The sequence below is a fragment of the Melitaea cinxia genome, chromosome 9, assembly GCF_905220565.1.
Source record: "Melitaea cinxia chromosome 9, ilMelCinx1.1, whole genome shotgun sequence".
In the NCBI taxonomy this organism is placed as follows: Eukaryota; Metazoa; Arthropoda; class Insecta; order Lepidoptera; family Nymphalidae; genus Melitaea; species Melitaea cinxia.
Genome location: NC_059402.1, coordinates 743,417 through 761,015, shown reverse-complemented (window position 1 = coordinate 761,015; position 17,599 = coordinate 743,417). Strand labels below are relative to the sequence as shown.

General features: G+C 38.8%; 2 protein-coding genes across 2 annotated transcripts; both read right to left on the bottom strand.

Annotated features, from left to right (window-relative positions):
• LOC123656533 (smoothelin-like protein 2) lies at positions 1-4,312 on the bottom strand. The gene is made up of 5 exons (XM_045592201.1): positions 4,254-4,312; positions 3,984-4,093; positions 2,869-3,020; positions 1,464-1,615; positions 1-726 (listed from the first exon to the last, which is right to left on the bottom strand). The coding sequence occupies exons 1-5, from the start codon at positions 4,310-4,312 to the stop codon at positions 603-605; spliced, it is 597 nt and encodes a 198-aa protein (XP_045448157.1). The 3' UTR covers positions 1-602.
• Positions 4,038-14,759, bottom strand: LOC123656664 (serine/arginine repetitive matrix protein 1-like). The gene is made up of 4 exons (XM_045592327.1): positions 14,609-14,759; positions 7,609-7,684; positions 4,358-7,526; positions 4,038-4,076 (listed from the first exon to the last, which is right to left on the bottom strand). Exons 1-3 carry the CDS (start codon positions 14,723-14,725, stop codon positions 4,402-4,404), a joined length of 3,318 nt encoding a protein of 1,105 aa, XP_045448283.1. The 5' UTR covers positions 14,726-14,759; the 3' UTR covers positions 4,038-4,076; positions 4,358-4,401.
• Positions 14,760-17,599: the final 2,840 nt, after the last annotated feature.

The following is a 17,599-nucleotide window of genomic DNA, read 5'->3' as shown; positions in this document are numbered from 1 at the left end:
AAAAAAATGTTAATAATATTTATTTCATTGTATCCATATAAATTAATTATAAATTATAATATTCAAAGAATCATTAGACATTAGATTATTTCCAAGCGGTTATAAAATTAATACGTCGTATTGTAAAAAATTAAACAATTTAAATGTTAGGATTACAGTTTCATAACGACACGGCCGCGAGGATGCATCTCGCTTATGTAGGTAAATAAGTTAAGGAGATCCTCGTCATAGCGCGTCGGGTGGCGATAATACAATATCAGAAATACTATTACCTAGATAAACGCTCGAAATATAACTGTTAGTCAAACTTACGATCTAATATAAAGAAATCACATACATCTCGAGATTACAATAAATAGGAGGACTCTGTACGAGACGGCGCTCGGAGAAACGGCGAGTCGGGCGGACGCCGCGGGTAAACATCTGGCAAACATAAACACGAACAAGCAATATCAACAACAGACGCTCTTTGGACTCAAATCTTCCGCGATACATTTGTGACTTAACGTTCAACTACTCTACGCTCCCGGACGATGCCCCACCCCGGCGCCGAGACACGGGGCGGCCGGGGCGAGGGGGCGGGGCGGGGTTGGGGCGGGGCGTCAGCGCTCGTCCTTGAACCGGCGGTAGATGGACTGCACGTACGTGAACACGCACTTCCAGTCGGGCTTGCGCATCGCCACCATGTCGTCCACGTCCAGGAGGGGGTAGATGCCCGCCTTCTCACTGGAACAGTCATAGTTCGATATAGAAAAACTTCTGTACCATTAACTATGCTATATTTTTCTAAAATAAGGTTCTACTATTTAGTGCTATAATTTGACAATGAAGGTTGTGGTTAGAAGAGTTACTACTGTTGAACTTAGGAGTGTATCTACAGCACTGTCTACAGTATGGATTATATTGGGTCCCAAACTATACTTTAAAACTACACATGAATTGTGATGAGAATATTCACAGATCTTTGTGTGAAAATCTACTAAAATATTATTTATTTACTCATAAATCTTTTATCACAGTTCAATAAAGAACCGTGACGCGCATTATACTTCATTCGTTAATGTTACAACTGTGATAAATTTAACATCACATTGATCCCAACTTTGGAAGACTTTGGTCCTAGAGTCATCTGAGGTAGGGCACAGCAGGAATTTCCTGCTCAAAATATGGAGCAGCCCGACTGGGGTAGTACCTCGACCTTACAGAAGACCGCAGCTAAATAATACTGTTTTCAAGCAGTATTATGTTCCTGTTGGTGAGTAAGGTGACCAGAGCTCCTGGGGGGATTGGGGATTGGGTCGGCAACGCGCTTGCGATGCTTCTGGTGTTGCAGGTGTCTATAAGCTACGGTAATCGCTTACCATCAGGTGAGCCCTAGTGACATAAAAAAAAAATCTAAAAGTTCCAGCCGAATGGTCCAATGTCTAAAGCTCTACTGGATATTACACAGCGTATGGTCTCACTCGGCAACTTTGAAGGCGAGCGTGAAGTTGTGCCGGCGCCGGTCGGCCGAGAGCGCGGAGTAGTCGAAGGCGTCGGGCAGGAAGTGGTGCAGCAGCGCGCAGAACGCGAGCCCGTCCGCCCAGCTCGTCGAGAAGTTCTCCAGCTTCACATTCTACACACGACATTGCGCTTTGTACCATTGCGAACGTGTACAGATCTTCAGACTCAAATTTACACATGATATGTGCAATTTGTACAGTTGATACAACCATCAGCCTAACGTGACAAGGCAAATCTTCTAAATAGATTTAGGGACATTTGAGAAGGCAAGATATCGGTAGTGAATTATGCCCTTCTAATCTCTTCTGATGGTGTTACTCAAGTTAGACAAAATAAATCAATAATTATTTTGAGTTAATGTTAAAATAGCAACACTGCATTATTAACACTTCTATTAGAAAAACCTTTCAAATTAAAGTTTTTAAATATGATCAAAACAATTGTAGCAGCTGCCTTAATGGCAAGTAGGGGTCCTACAATCTCTATCTCTCTCTATATTGGACTTGGGAATTGGCAAAAGTTAAGGCACCATTTTTTTTAGGATAACACGAATTACAAACAAAATTTTAGTTACTGTATACGCTTTGATGAACTGCCATTTTTTGCCATTAACTTGTTTGTTGGAATGGGGAAAAGATGGCAAATTGTTCAAAGATTAATCTAAAACTGCCATCTCTTTACACACAAAACCACACAAATCATGCACTGTACAAAAAAATCAGCCCGTTGTATCGAGGCTTACATAAAACCTGGTAATTTTAACACCCAGCCTCTATGAATCCTGTCATTTCTCACATTTACGCTTGTTAGTCTTTTATTGTTACCGTAAAAACACTTCAATCACTGTTTTATTGAAAAATACCTTTTACATGATGGTTTTATTATTGAATGATTTAGTTTCCGTTACATTTCCGTTAGGTACATGTACATGTGTCGTAACCAAAGTGATACAATTTGGTCATAGTATATACATCATATATATAGTCAATTATATAGTGAGCGATATATACAGAACAGCGTAATAAAGCATTCAAATAAGCGTGAAGTGTATGAGTGGCGTGGTGATTTGCTCCTATACAGCGGCTCCTCATGCGACGTGTCGGCGACTCCATCGGTACACCCGCACGCTCCCGATGGGCCGATGCGCATCTTACGTCCACCAGGAACCACTTAGTTTTGCTATTCTGCACTCGTTAGCAAACAAATGCGCATCGGCTCATCGACATCCGTACTGAAACCCCGTTACGTATCGATGCCAATTCGAATACACGGTGGTAATATTGAATATTAATTTAAGTGTGAGTATATCGTGCGTTATCCGCAGCGGGGTGTCGAGGGTGGGGGCGGGCGGAGTGTGAAGTGTACCTCGTAATCCCGGGTCTTGTCGCGACACCACTGCAGCAAACGCTCTTTAATAGTGACGGCGCTGGCTTGCAGCGCGGGGTCCGTGAACTTGAAGTAAGGCTGCGACGGAGAGCCCGGGCTCTGCGGGCTCTTGGGCGAGCTACAACCGGGGCCTCAAGTTAGACATCCTATCGAGTACGTATCGCCGAAGCGCAGTCGATGTACCTCGCTTCCACCGAGTCCCCCCCCCATTCCCTTTTAGATGGGAGACACGCAATGTTGGAGCTAGTTGCTGTGCGTGGCGTTACGTATCCAACGGGTCGAAGGCCTCAACGCATTCTCATTACTCGGCTCGGTTAGTCCGTCGCGGTATTTAGAGGAATCAAGTCGTATTAGATACTGTGCGTTCTCACAATCGAGTGCGACGCGCTGTGCTGTCAGTTATGGCGGTGAACGCACTGTTATATACATTTGTATTGATGTAACGTGCTTATATGTATCTATTAAACGATTGTCGACCGGCGGATCTCTGAATAATGAATGTGGAAATTTAAAATGCATAATGAAGGCTAAGTACTCACGGAGCATGATGGTATGAAAATTGGGGCGCTCCGTTAGTACTTAGATAAGCGATGCTATGATGCTTCTAACTTTTACAGAAAAGCGTTTATACCTACTTGTTACTATATCGTCTATTTAAATATTAACTATTACCTAAACTTTATTCGCATCCTCTGTTATGGCTGCCAAAATAAATAAATACGTTTCATTAAATAAATTATCAAGCAAAGTATACGATTATAAATATTTCGCACTGACCGTCATAGCAACAGATGTAAATAATATATTTTTGATTTACGATCTATGTATCATGTTTGTTTATATAGTCAGAGTGTGTTTTGGATACGGTTTAATGTACGTGTTGAAATAAAATGTCAATAACTTACTTGGGACTGTTAGTAGAGTTCTGTTTTTCGAGTTGACGGAACTTCGCGAACGGCGACACGGGTTTTGGCGCCGGTCGAGTCATACTCTCGATCACTATTAGAATGAAACAATATTGAAATCAAACTTTATAATGAAATAACTACGAAAACTGATTTATATTTTATATAATTACGCATAGAATTAAATACCTTTTGAAGTTTTAGTAGTTGTGGTACTGCTAACTGTTTTTTCTGACGAGTCCCTCCTCGCGCTCGATGTTACCGTCGTTACTTCCTCTTCCTCTGTAAATGGAAGAAGACTGTGAGAACACGATCCGACGTTTACGACAGAGTTAACAATGAAATCGGAACACTTCGAAAACAACAGCAAGACAGTACAAATAATACTTAAAAGCTATTAGTCAAAATAACACTGTTAAGGGATTCGGTGAAATGAGTAACGTATGCTTCAATATGTACATCGACGTGAGGCGCGGGGGCGGGGCGAGGGCGGGGCGGGGCGGGGCGCGCGGGGACATGCGACGCGACACAAGCGGCAGGCAGCCCACACACACACGACTCACGCGCGTCTCGCTCGTGTCCCTCTCCTACTAGTGGAATGTCTGAGCTACGCGAGCGCCGACACGAGGTCCTCGAACGCGTCGTCGGCGTTGCTCTCGTCCAGGAACTGCAGCTCGGACACGGTCGGCATCGTCCGGCTGCGGCCGAGGGCGAAGGCCTGCGGCTGCGAGGGCCGCGCCGGGCGCCCGCGACCCGGTGAGTGCGCGGTTTGTTGACTACTGGTGCGAGTGGACGTCGCTCGCCCGGTGAAGTACGCCTCGACTGTCCGCTTTTTCTCCGGGAGCTCCTCGTTGGCGATTCCGCCTTCAAATAATTTCGGAACGGCTAGAAGGTGCATCGACTTCGTGCGTGCGACAACTTTTCGCGGCGAGGCTGCCTTCGGACCGAACTCTCCGAATCGGTGCCAGGATCCGGAGCGAGCTAGAGCGGTGCCGGGGCTCGAGTCGCGACTGCCGGGCGACTCGCTAGAGAAAACCGATTCGCGAGATGCGGCGAGCGCGGGACTTCGCAGGCCAGCTGGGGAGCGAGGATATCCCTCGTATTCGAATGCTTGGTTCGGGCGGGGCGGTGAGGGGGCGTGCGGGGGAGAGAGGCCGGGGCGAATAGAAGGCGGGGCCGGCTGCCGTACCTGGTTTCGTGCCATGTCGCGTTTCTTTCTTTCGATTTGCGAGATGACCTCATGTTTCGGGGTGGAGATTTTGTCGAGCACCCCCCGCAGGCTGTCAGCGGCGCCGCGGGTGCGGACGCCCGCCGTGATGGTGGCGGCGCCTCGCACCGGACCGCGCATCACGCGTGTCACGACACTGTCGTGTTCTGTTGCCGTTCCATCGTCGCAGTGGTTCACATGGGCGACTCCATTCTGTTGCTTTTGAGGTATCTTTGATGGCGGTTTCGATGGACTGGCGGGTGCTACACGTGTTTTTGGTGATGAAGAATAATTATAATTGTTTGTTTCATTCATAACAACATCCGGCAGATAATCCACTTTGTGAGCTTTCGCCTTTTCTATATCGGGCGTCTGTTGTAGAGGCACAAATGTAGCGGTGCCGTTTTGAGGCGTATAATCGACTATTGTATAAACGGGTGCCGGGGGAGCAGGCGGTTTGTGAACTGGAATATCGCGACGCTCATTTGATGCTTCTCGTCGGTTTTTTTCTCTAATTTGTCTTTCATAAAATTCAATTTGGAGCTGCCGCGCATCTACTTTTGGTACATAGGGTTCTGGACTTAGAACGTTTTTGGATTCGTCTAATTTTTTGACTAATTCAGGGGCTGCCAATTCATTTTGACTCGGTATTGGTTTAATTGGATAGTTTTGAGCTTGTGTGCGTACGTGAGTCGGAGCCGTGGGCTGGTGGTAGCCATATTGTTTGGGCACTGATGGCTGTGATTCAAATTTGTCATTTTCAAATTTTGATACAGTCGATCCCAAAGATTTTCTAGATTGGTCAAAATTGGGCGCTGTGCGAGATGGAGGTGTAGATGAAATGGGGCTTAGAGAATTTAAAATTTTTGGGGCAATTGTCGGGTTATCGACAGACGGTGAAACAGGAACGCTCGAAGATGGAGGAATCCACACGTTTGGTGGAGCTGATGTAGGTGATAAAATTTTTTGTGGGGGCTTGAATGCAGACATTGGTGCATGAGAAAATTGATTGACTGGTATTGGTTTCGCAACGAAAGGCTTTACGATTTGTTTATTTTGTGGCTGTGTCGCGGGGGTGCTGTTTAATTGTTTAGATATTTGCGCTGGCGCTGGAAATTGGTTTCGTAAGGAGTCCCTACGTTGGGATACCCACGGTGGTTTTACTATTTCAGGTGTAATGTCAGCTAAGAATTTTCGTGGCCGCGGTGCAAGTGAGTGAGAAGTATCATTTGTAGTTTGCCAAAATCTTTTGGCTGAAGAGGCACTAGAAGATCTATTATTTTCTTCCTTCTCGCGATTTTCGAATGCATTTTTAATGTTACCGAACCGATTGCTCCAATTAGCTTGTCCAACGGAACTAGTGTTGCGATTATCTTGATTTTTCTGTATGAATGCTAGGAACTTTCTATCATTTTCTGTTTGTGGTTGGAATTCCGGAACCTTTGGAGCTTGATTATTAGTATTTTCATCCTCTGTATCACTATCGATTTTATATCCACCAAGAGGTCTACCGATGTCTATAGTATTTGCACGTTTCATACGATTACGTTTACTATTATTATTAAATCGATTGAGTGGTTTTGACATATCGTCTGCGGGCGGTGGAGCTGCGAAATTGTACCCAGGTGGTGGAGGTCTATAATAAGAACTTCTCCTCAAATCTTCTTCATTTTTTTGTTGTATCGTGACAGTTGGTCTACTGATAGGTGCTCTTCTAATCGGGGCGAGTGTTTCTTTTTGCACTTTGGTATCAAATTTATTTGCAATGGCCATAATACTACTTTTTGTTTCAGAATTCCAGCGTTCAGCGGCACTCTTCGAAAGGTCTTGGTGAGCTGTATCCGCTATAGAATGTCTAAAGAACTCCGGTTTTCTGGGTTGAGGAGCTCGTCTTTCAACGACACAAGCATCTCTGTTTATTATAGGCGTGGGGTCGTAGCTAGCGTTATGTACTTGAGGAGCGGTTTTTTGTCGTGATTCAACGGCATTATGATAACTGACCTGATCATCTATACTTTGTTTCCTCTCAGGAGTCGATGTTTCCTCAATACTAGGTGCCGTTGATACCGTGGAGGATGTCGGTGGAGTTATAGGTTTTGCTGCCTCTGGTAACAATTGATCTCTGTCGACCATTCGCCGCGCTTCCTCGAGTTCCTCTCGAGTAACACCGACAGTATGTCTTAGCGTACGACTGCGGCGTCGCGGCTTTCGTTTACATCCGTCGAGCCTATCGGCGGCATCCAGAGCGTCCTCGAGTCTGTCGGCTAAAGCGAGTAGGGCTCGAGCTTGAGGATGGTCATTGGGGGGGGCGAGTGCGAGACGCAGGCGTTGCAGCGAGCGCCGTACATCGGCCACGACGTCATGGGAGGCGGCGCCGAGGCCGGCCAGCAAGCGCTGCCCGCCGCCCTGCAGCAGGCCCTGCAGCAGCGGTAGGAGAAGAGACTCACCGCGCTCTCCGGACTGCTCCTCCGTTTCGACCGTCTCTCCGGCCGCTGCCAGGGCGTCAGTCACGGCGCTCGCACATGCTAGAGTCAGAACAAAAATAATTTGTAGTTATTTTGTAATAAGATGTTAGAAAATGCAAGATATTTCATAGCAATGTCGAACCTTCTTGTTCAGCCATGAGTGTGCGGATGCGCGAGCGCAGTCGGCGCCGCTGATCGTAGTCCGTGCACTCGTCCAACTAGAAAACATAAATGAAAATTTATTTTATAATAGTTTAATAAATAATTTCATACAAGTACACATTTACGATGTTAATTATTGAGTGGAATTTTCGAAAGTAACAAAAAAGTAGAAACAAATTCTTTTTCAGTTTCTTGGAAATAATACTTACTCGAATCCGAAGCAAAGAATCAAATTATTATAATTAATGAAAGAAGTAAGATTTTTAATTACTGCGTAGTGTATAATTAGCGAGAACATCATAAGTTCTATTAATATCTACCGCTTCCTGTTGTACGGATAATCCAAATTTTTACGTATTTTTTTATTATTATTACACAACGTAAAATAATAAATTCATTAAACGCACCTTTGAAAAGATTTATTGAAGCCATTTAATGAAACATACATACATACATACATTACAGCCTATACGGTCCACTGCTGGACATAGGCCTCCACAAGTTTACGCCAAAAATAACGTGAACTCATGTGTTTTGCCATAGTCACCACGCTGGGCAGGCGGGTTGGTGACCGCAGGACTGGCTTTGTCGCACCGAAGACGCTGCTACCCGTCTTCGGCCTGTGTATTTCAAAGCCAGCAGTTGGATGGTTATCCCGCCATCGGTCGGCTTCTTAAGTTCCAAGGTGGTTGTGGAACCTTGTTATCCCTTAGTCGCCTCTTACGACACCCACGGGAAGAGAAGGGGTGGCTAAATTCTTTAGTGCCGTAGCCACACAGCATTTAATGAAACTATTAAAATAATGAAATACATTACTTTATTTATGTAATATGAAGTTTAAAATAATTTTTTCCCAATTTATTTAAATCTTAATATCTCTAAGTGCGAATTAAGATGAAATAATAGCTATCATAAAATAAGATGTCATGATTTGTAGCGGCAGTGTGTGTATCATTAAATAAATATGACAATAAACTTGCCAAGATTGGAACACTAATGTGTTGCGTGGTCAATATAAATAATTTCAATTTCTATTCGTTGAATGCAGCTGCAAATCTAAGTAAATTTTTATTACGTTCTAATACTTCGATTGAAGTTAGATTAAAATCTAAACTACCTAGGCAAATATTAGACTTATGTGCAAGATTTGAAGTACGCTTAGGTCTAGATAAAAACTATTTCAAATGGTCCATTACTTTTGCTATCGAAAAAATATCATTTCTTTTCTACCGCTAAGTAAAAAAGGTTTAATACGTCATATATAAATACTATTTAATATACTTTTTTACAATAGCTTTAACATAATATAACGAGTAGGTAAAGCAGTGAAAGGAAAATCATTTAGATTGGTACAAAATAATTGTTTTTGCTCGCAAACGAAAAAAAAAACTGACATCAATAACATCGATAAGTAATACAACTTAGGTAGACGAAAATATAGTCAAGTGAATTCGCGTTATCAAAGATTACTTAAAAAGTAGTTATTAGTTCTAAATCAAATTTAAATGAGACTAAAAAACAAGGTACATCCTTTGGTTAAAACAAGAATCATCAAAATCGGAATACCCAATGAAAAGTTATACGATACAACGTAGGTCGACGAAAAAATAGTCATGTAAATACGCATTAGTATAGCTCGAAAAGTACTTCTTAGATCTCAATTAAATTTAAACGGGATCACATGGCATGCACTACTTTTCGATTTAAAAAAATCATCTAAATCGGTTCACCCAGTAAAAAGTTCTGTGGTGTATGTTAAACAAAAAAAGGTAAAATCGAATTGAGAACCTCCTCCTTTTTGGACGTCCGCTAAAAAGATAAATGACTCATACGTTTTTCTGATTGATTCCTAATCGAAAGTTCTATCCCGTAAGTGTATGAAATATGGTATGGTATGGTCTTTTATTTTTGGAGATAAAAATACAACATATATTTTTGGCGTCACGTCACGAAGTGATTTGCTGGTTATTTTTTTTTAATCTCGATAACTTTTTTAAAACATGAGTATAACAATTGGGTCAGGGCGAGATTTTTTTAGAAGCATATATTTTATAAATATTTGTGTTTTGGATATTTCATAATTTTGTTCAATTTTGACTAAGTTAAGTTACTGGATAACATCGAGTTTACCTAAATTAGTAATGTACCTTATGTTAAGATGAATTTTGTAGGACATTTTTAACGTTAAGTATCAACATACGGCACACGCTACACCGGAGGGGTGGTGGAATATTTTTTATAACTTAAATTATTACAAGCATATTAGTAAGTTATAAAAAAAAAGAAAAAACTCACCCGTGCTGTGGTTAACATTTTACAAAACAATAATTAAGTTCGCACAATACAAAATCAAATTTAGTTTTACTTATTTAAAAATAATTTGAAATTTATCACTAAAGACAGTAACAATTTTTAAAATTACAATTAAGTAATTTTTTTTTTATATCAAAACAACGCGCAATAAATGTTGTCGGTACGTCCACTCATCGGTCCACAATGAAATATGAAGTGAACAGTTTGTTGTACTGCGTCTAGCGGTAGAGGCTCTATGGTAATGAGAGGTGATTTCTTTTTGTATTTGCAGACAGTTTCTCTTAAAGCTAATAAATCCTGCGGCTTTACACGGGATTTTTAAAACTTTGCGTGTACTTTTTATTAATCTTTATTTAATTTTGGATTAGATTGGGCTTTAAAAATTGATGTTTAGTATTGATAAATTAATTTTTCGTTTTTTTTTTTTGGTTATATAATCGAGTTTAAGGAGATCTAATTGAAGTGTATTGCTTATCACTTTTTGAGTTTTTATTTTTATTTATTTTTTTATTAATAAAACCAAGATTGAGATGAAAACTGTCAGTAGCTAATAATACAATGTTTTTAGAAAATTTTCTATGAGATTAACTTGTGCAGTAATTTGTGCGGTTCTCGCAATCACTCCCCGTCAGGCGGAAGTGGTCAGCCCCGGAAACCGGAATCAACAATGGCCTGAATCTATTGTCGTTGTGATCATTTGTAATGCACTATTTACGGTAGTTTTACTTGGTTTAATGTATACGTAATGATTTCTTTTATTATTATCGTTTAAATGTGAACAAAAATATGTTAGGGATAATTGGACAGATCTTTAAAAAAAAAGTGATAAAACAATTAAAAAATTAAAATAATAAAACGTTTTTAATGTAAATTATCTATTTAAGAATAATTTGCATTTTTAACAGAACACACATCTGTTTAAATGGACGCTGATCAAAGACTAAAACTTTTTTTTAACGTTCCTCATTTAAAAAAATAGTAAAAAAAGGTTTTTACTCAATAAATACATAAGTTGCGTACGCGGATCCACATAATTTGTGAAATGTATTTAAAACTAGAGCAACACAACTTAATTACTTCCTCTCTATTCAATACAATTATGTTTTAAAATTATATACACTTAAAATAATTACAGAATATTTAGCGTATTATACTACACACATCTATAAATTTAATCTTTGATTTTCTTTATACAATAACTTATATTTACTACATACCGAAACGGAACTAGTTTATTTTGACTTTCTATTTATAAAAAAAGTATATACCTACATTATTTAATCTGTATTTTGTCTCTGTGTATTATCTATGTTAAATATTAGAAAAAAACTACTACAATCATCTCGAGACAGGATTCAATACTTTATGTATATACTTTTTTTTATAAAGAGTAACAGCGGAGTTTCTTGCCAATTCTTCTCTTCTGTGGTTAAGTATAATTGAATATTTTAAATCTAATTAATTTATTGAAAACAAATATAATTCCAATTTTTTAAATGAAGATCCAAAAATGATTTTTGAAATTCATTTGAATAGAGTAATTTCTGATTTTGATAACGTGAAATAATTAAAAACGATACGTGAGCCTCTTGGTTTTATTTTAAGACGTAAATTATCAATTTAAAAGATTTACACCGATCAAGCGTCAATTAATTTCACGTCCATGCTAATACCGACTTATATCTCTCGTCGAGCTGGTTTAACAAGGATTCAATTAAATCATAAATCGACAAAGTACTTAAACGGTAACTCAGTCATGTTTCATTAAATTTCTAATTGAAAACGATATTGAAATCATTTATTACACAGTTAGTACTAAACAGAAATGATTTGTGATAATTTACTTTCTACGGGAATTATTTTCAACTAGCTATACCCGCGCGAATAATTCGCACTAAATAAGTATAATAATTGTCAATCATGTTGACGTTGTTTCAAAATTAAAGCCGCCATATATATAATTTTAATAATTAATTTATTTACAAAAACAAAAGCAATAATATTTTTTTTTTTAGTTGTTGATGCCGGTAGAGCAAACAATTACCTATAAAATGATATATAATTTATGTGGAGTATTTTTGAGAATTTTTCTAAAAAGGGAGGCGAACATCTATACCTTAGCGTATTAATAAATATGATATGATAATTATAAACAGTTTACGACATACATACAAATTACAAATCTATCGTACCGGTCAATCTACTTTGTGTCTTTGTAACCGACTTCAAAAAAAGGAGGTTCTCAATGCAAATGTATTTATTATGTATGTACCTCAGAACTTTTGACTGAGTAGACCGATTTCGATAAAAAAATTTTTAATCGAAAGTGTGCGTGTTATGTGGGCCCATTGAAATTTAATTGAGATCTGACAAGTACTTTTGAGCTATCCCTAATAATGCGCATTTAATTGATTATTTTTTCGACTACCTCGTATTACTCGTCGATGTAAATTCAAGTTGGTTTTTTTCGTTAGCGAGAAAACACTATTACATATTAAGTTACTGCGTAAGTTTCAAAGTGAGAGCTTCTCTCTTAGAGATAAGCGAAACAATTAAAAGGTTCGCAAATAAGTTAAACATGTCATAACAAATAAATAAATCTTGACGTGTCATATGATACATAACTGATTTGTCTGTCACGATGACTTGTGGATCGGGCCGAGTTTTCACTGCTTGTGATTCGGCGATCGATAATGAAAGTGAGTTTGGGTATCTTTGCACTTACTCAATGACGAATATTGAATGATTATTTAATAGTTAGTAAAATTGAAAACCAAATTTCTAATACGAGAAGGTCTGCCATTGTATCGTTCTTTTGAGTAAATCATTTAAATGCGTATTACAGTTTTATTGACATAACAATACGCCATTGAATCTACTTAGATGAACCGCACATAAATTATAATATATAAACGATATATTTTTCTGCTCGTTTTGAAAACAGTTCTTATGACTACTATAATTTGAAATGTAAAATGAACTGAGGAGCAGCCCGACTGGGGTAGTACCTCGACCTTACACAAGACCACAGTTAAATAATACTGTTTTCACGCAGTATTGTGTTCCTGTTGGTGAGTAAGGTGACCAGAGCTCCTGGAGGGATTGGGGATTGGGTCGGTAACGCGCTTGCGATGCTTCTGGTGTTGCAGGCGTCTATAAGCTACGGTAATCGTTTACCATCAGGTGAGCCGTACGCTTATTTGCCGACTAATGCTGAGTTGCACGAAACAAAATTAAAATTTAAGTAGAGATTAAACTAATTTAATCACAAGAATTTCATACAATTCTTGCGATTAAATTAGTTTAATCACTACTTAAATTTTAATTTCTTTTCGTGCAACTCGGCGTTAGTGACATAAAAAAAAATGTTTCCTGTACAGGGGATTTTCATTCGTTCGAAAATTCGTTGTCTCTTGTTTCGTTCCCGCCTAAAAGTACTTATACTTATTATATGACCTATTTATAATATCTTATTAATGCACTCTACATAACTTTAATTATAAATCAATATATAAGTACAGTAATTAAAAAAGTCGGTCACTATAAATTTGTAATTCAAGAACGTCGTATTTGCAAGAAGTAATTTCATATGATTGGACGGATATCTGCGGTTAAGTCACGGTGTTGCCTGTTGACATGTCTATTAAGCTTCTGTGACTAACGGTTAAATGAAATTAATTGTCAATACGCGCATGAGCGCTTTTGTTACGTTTAAAAAGTTCTTATATAATGTTGTATACTTTAATCACGAAAGTATTAAATTTTAATAAAACACTTTTTTCTGTGACTGAGAACTGTCCTCCCGTGACCATGGTTGCTGTAAAGTATCCGAAACGTCGGGAATCAAAAGTTAACAATAAACCGCGATAAAATCCGAAAAAAGTGTTTTATTAAATGAGTAAAATTCGCGTAAACATTAGAAAACAATAAGTATTAAATTTGTAATGCTTTGAAAGTACATCGTATTTAAGGCTTATAAAAAAGATATGTCACATATCACACGGTGACATTACACTTACCTTTGACATGACATGACGAGACAACTTTCAAATATATAATCCTTGATAGAAAATCATCATTACAGCCTATACAGTCCACTGCTGGACATAGGCCTCCACAAGTTTACGCCAAAAATGTGTTTTGCCCATAGTCACCACGCTGGGCAGGTGGGTTGGTGACCGCAGTACTGGCTTTGTCGCACCGAAGACGCTGCTGCCCGTCTTCGGCCTGTGTATTTCAAAGCCAGCAGTTGGATGGTTATCCCGCCATCGGTCGGCTTTTTAAGTTCCAAGGTGGTAGCGGAACTGTGTTATCCCTTAGTCGCCTCTTACGACACCCACGGGAAGAGAGGGGGTGGCTGTATTCTTTAGTACCGTAGCCACACAGTACAGTGATAGAAAATAGACGACCCTAATGGTCTTTTTAGCAGTTACTGATACTCTACCTCTCAGGTTCTATCAGAAGAAGGTGATACAGGTTTCTTTCATCTTAACTAATAAACTATCATACAATTTTTAGTATCACAGATTGGGCATAGAAGTATCTGCCAGATAAAGTATGATTTTATGGTGTAAAAAAGTACCATAAACTATTATCTATTGGATACTCTAGCAGCAGCGGATGAAATGGGCTCTGATCACAGAGTTAAAAGGTTCTAAATAACTCACGAGTTTGCGCAAGACGCGCTCGTCCCAGCACTGGTCGATGTCGAACTCCTCAATGTGGCGGCTGTTTAGCTTACCGCCGCTGCTTTGAACCGTCTCCTGCGAGAAATACAGATACATGAAAAAAGTGAAGGCAGAGGCGAGAAAAACAAAAAAAAAAAATATCTAAGATTTTATTTTTGTGTTACCCACATTAGGAATTCTAAACATTTTTTTGAATATCATATCAAAAATTGACCGCTCCAGCGGGGTTCGAACCCGCGTCTCCGACGTTAATTGGCTAGAGCGCCGACACGGTACGTCGGAGACGCGGGTTCGAACCCCGCTGGAGCGGTCAATTTTTGATATGATATTCAAAAAAAAAAAAAAATGTTAATTGAGATACCTAAACTGGAAAAAAAATTAAGTCAGAAACTTTGCTTTGTAGAGAAAATCACAAGTTTTATAAATTATTGAGTTACGAAAGCGGAGAAAATACAGGTAAAATCGAGTGTATCACCTAGTCAATAGTAGGTATATAAAATACATTTGATTGGGCTTCTTTAACGTACGTTCAATGCTTTATTAGATAATGTGAAAGGATCCCAATAAAAATGAATGAGTGAATGAAAAAAGAAGTAGTAAGGCTTTTTTGAATTCACCTTTGATTAGGTCCAATATCAAAGGTTATTAAATATAACACTTTAAGCTAGAATATAATACAAACAATTCCCATTTAGTTACAATGTTGAACAAAGTAAATTATGATAATATTCATCAGTATTATTATTACACACCAAATCTATATCAGAGGCAAAAAAAAGAAGAAGAAGAAGAAGAAGAAACTTTTTCTCTGACAATACTTATTAAACGTTTAAAAATATAATTTTAAAAGTGCTACATTAGTTCTGTAATAGATGTGATACATCTGATGCGGTATAATATTAGCTTAGAGTTGAAAAACTTTAAAGTGGAGACCTTGTCACGTCAGGTCGCCCTTGGGAGTGACAACTCTATAAATATGTGACTATTTCTTTTGAGTCAGAGATAATTAATGAGCTTTTAACAAGTTGACAGATCCGGTTCTGATCTTCAAAGTCAAGAGTTTTAAGTTTACATGAAGTTAATAGTACTGCAAATTTTATATTATATTCGAATTTTGTATGTTTAATCTTCAATTACTGGAAGCATAGAAATATAGTTAAATTTTTTTTGAGTAAATTCTCATTTATACATATATGACATATTGTTTTTGAGAGGTAATTTAACATTTATTCATCCCATTAAAGGAGCTGTCACAGCCACTAGCTCCGCTCTTCAAGTGATCCCAGTATTGTACTTCGTTTGTTATCAGCCCCAAGGATCCTTATGCTTTTTTCAACGTTCAATAAAACTTTTTAAAAACTTTGCACTACAATACAAGGGGTCTTCTTCAGGAGAAACGCGTATAAAGCGTCTACGCTTCAGCCTGTAATATCCCACTACTGGGCATGACCTCTTTCTCTATATAGGAGAAGGATTAGAGCTTAATCCACCACGCTGCTCCAATGCGGGTTGGCGGATATATTCCCTAATATGTAACGTATCGATCGCTATCAGGTGTACATGATAACAACCGGGACCGAGGGCTTAACGTGCTCTCCGAGGCACGGTGGGGAGACCCACAAGGACTGCACAAACACCCAGACCACGGCAAACACCTGTATGGCCAATACAAAGGTTTGTCATGTGTGGAGATCGAACCCGCAACCGCCAGAGCAACAGGTACAATCCATGGCTGTAACCGTTGCGTCAACGCGGCGTATAAAGCGTCTACAAGGGTTTAAATTGGACAAAACTACGTCTGCTTTATTCGGAGACCTGCTCCAAGGTCTCGATATCAGACGTAAATTGTAATCTGTTCCTCACTTCTACCAGAGTTATATTAACTGGCTAGTGAATAAGATTGCTGGTTTGCAACATATCGTTAATAAGCAGAATAAATAGTTCTGGTGAGGGCACTGAGCCTTGAGGAACTCCAGCCTTAATGTTTCAGATCACACTCCGTCCACAGCAACATTGATGCTATGAAGCCTTCAGGGAGACAGGCTGTCCCTTCGAAAAAAGGACTTCGTGTCAGACCTCTTACTTTAAATGGGAGTTGCCAAGCGAGAGTCAACAGTAAAGGCTGTGCTAGCCTATTCTAAGCCCAGTGGTTTAGAACCGTGGATTGGTTTGGGTTGAGCGTAGGACTTTTTCTCTATCTAAATAAGCTTCTTTTTTCTATGTAAGTAATCTTTGCGTGCTATTCTAGGCACAGTGAAAAAAATTATAAAGATAGACGACATCTTGTCCAGACTATTCATGAAAACCTTACGCTTTTTTGACGTTGCGGACATTTTATGTCGGCTAGGATACCCCTTCGCAACGCCCCATAAGGAACTTCGTTCCTAAAATTAATAATACCTAACAATTGCAACATCACGAGATCGACTACAAAATAGACCAACACTCTTGTTATTCAACTGAGTGATCTTGAAAAATATTAATGAAAGAAAAAATATATAAAACAGATTATAAATTATTACACAATAATTACGTAAACGATGAGAGAATATTATACGAGAAAATGTTTGTGGTCGGTGTATGCCGGCGCTTCATGTGTTCCACTAAACACTTTTTAGCGATCGTGTGGGAGTTCATCTTAATAACAAGCCATAAATATGTCTCAACTCTCGTCCAGACCTTGAATCTTTAATACTCTACTATCGTATTTGTAAACTTTTACAGCTCACAGATTTAATTCATTGCGAAATAAAAATGATTTTAATACGGCTACGGCTTCCGTCGGTTTTATGGTGAGATCAGTTATCGATTTAATTTTTTTTTATCTATTAAGCTTGAAGGTTATTTTGGTCAATACTTTTTAATACAGTTTGGATGGTTTAGAAATGGTTTTACGTTTCGATAAATCTTCGTACTTTATGAATTAAATGAGGAAAATGCTCTTTCATTATTTGAAACCAATATCAGATT

Excerpts from the sequence above, each read along its gene's own strand:
- LOC123656533 (XM_045592201.1), bottom strand. The coding sequence starts at position 4,312 with ATGTCCCCGCGCGCCCCGCCCCGCCCCGCCCTCGCCCCGCCCCCGCGC. Across the intron at positions 4,094-4,253 it reads CCCCCGCGCCTCACGTCGAT|TCTTCTTCCATTTACAGAGG; the intron begins GTACATATTGAA and ends GTGTTCTCACAG. Across the intron at positions 3,021-3,983 it reads AACTACTAAAACTTCAAAAG|GCCCCGGTTGTAGCTCGCCC; the intron begins GTATTTAATTCT and ends GTCTAACTTGAG.
- LOC123656664 (XM_045592327.1), bottom strand. The coding sequence starts at position 14,725 with ATGTATCTGTATTTCTCGCAGGAGACGGTTCAAAGCAGCGGCGGTAAG. Across the intron at positions 7,685-14,608 it reads AGCGCGTCTTGCGCAAACTC|TTGGACGAGTGCACGGACTA; the intron begins GTGAGTTATTTA and ends TATGTTTTCTAG. Across the intron at positions 7,527-7,608 it reads ACTCATGGCTGAACAAGAAG|CATGTGCGAGCGCCGTGACT; the intron begins GTTCGACATTGC and ends TTCTGACTCTAG.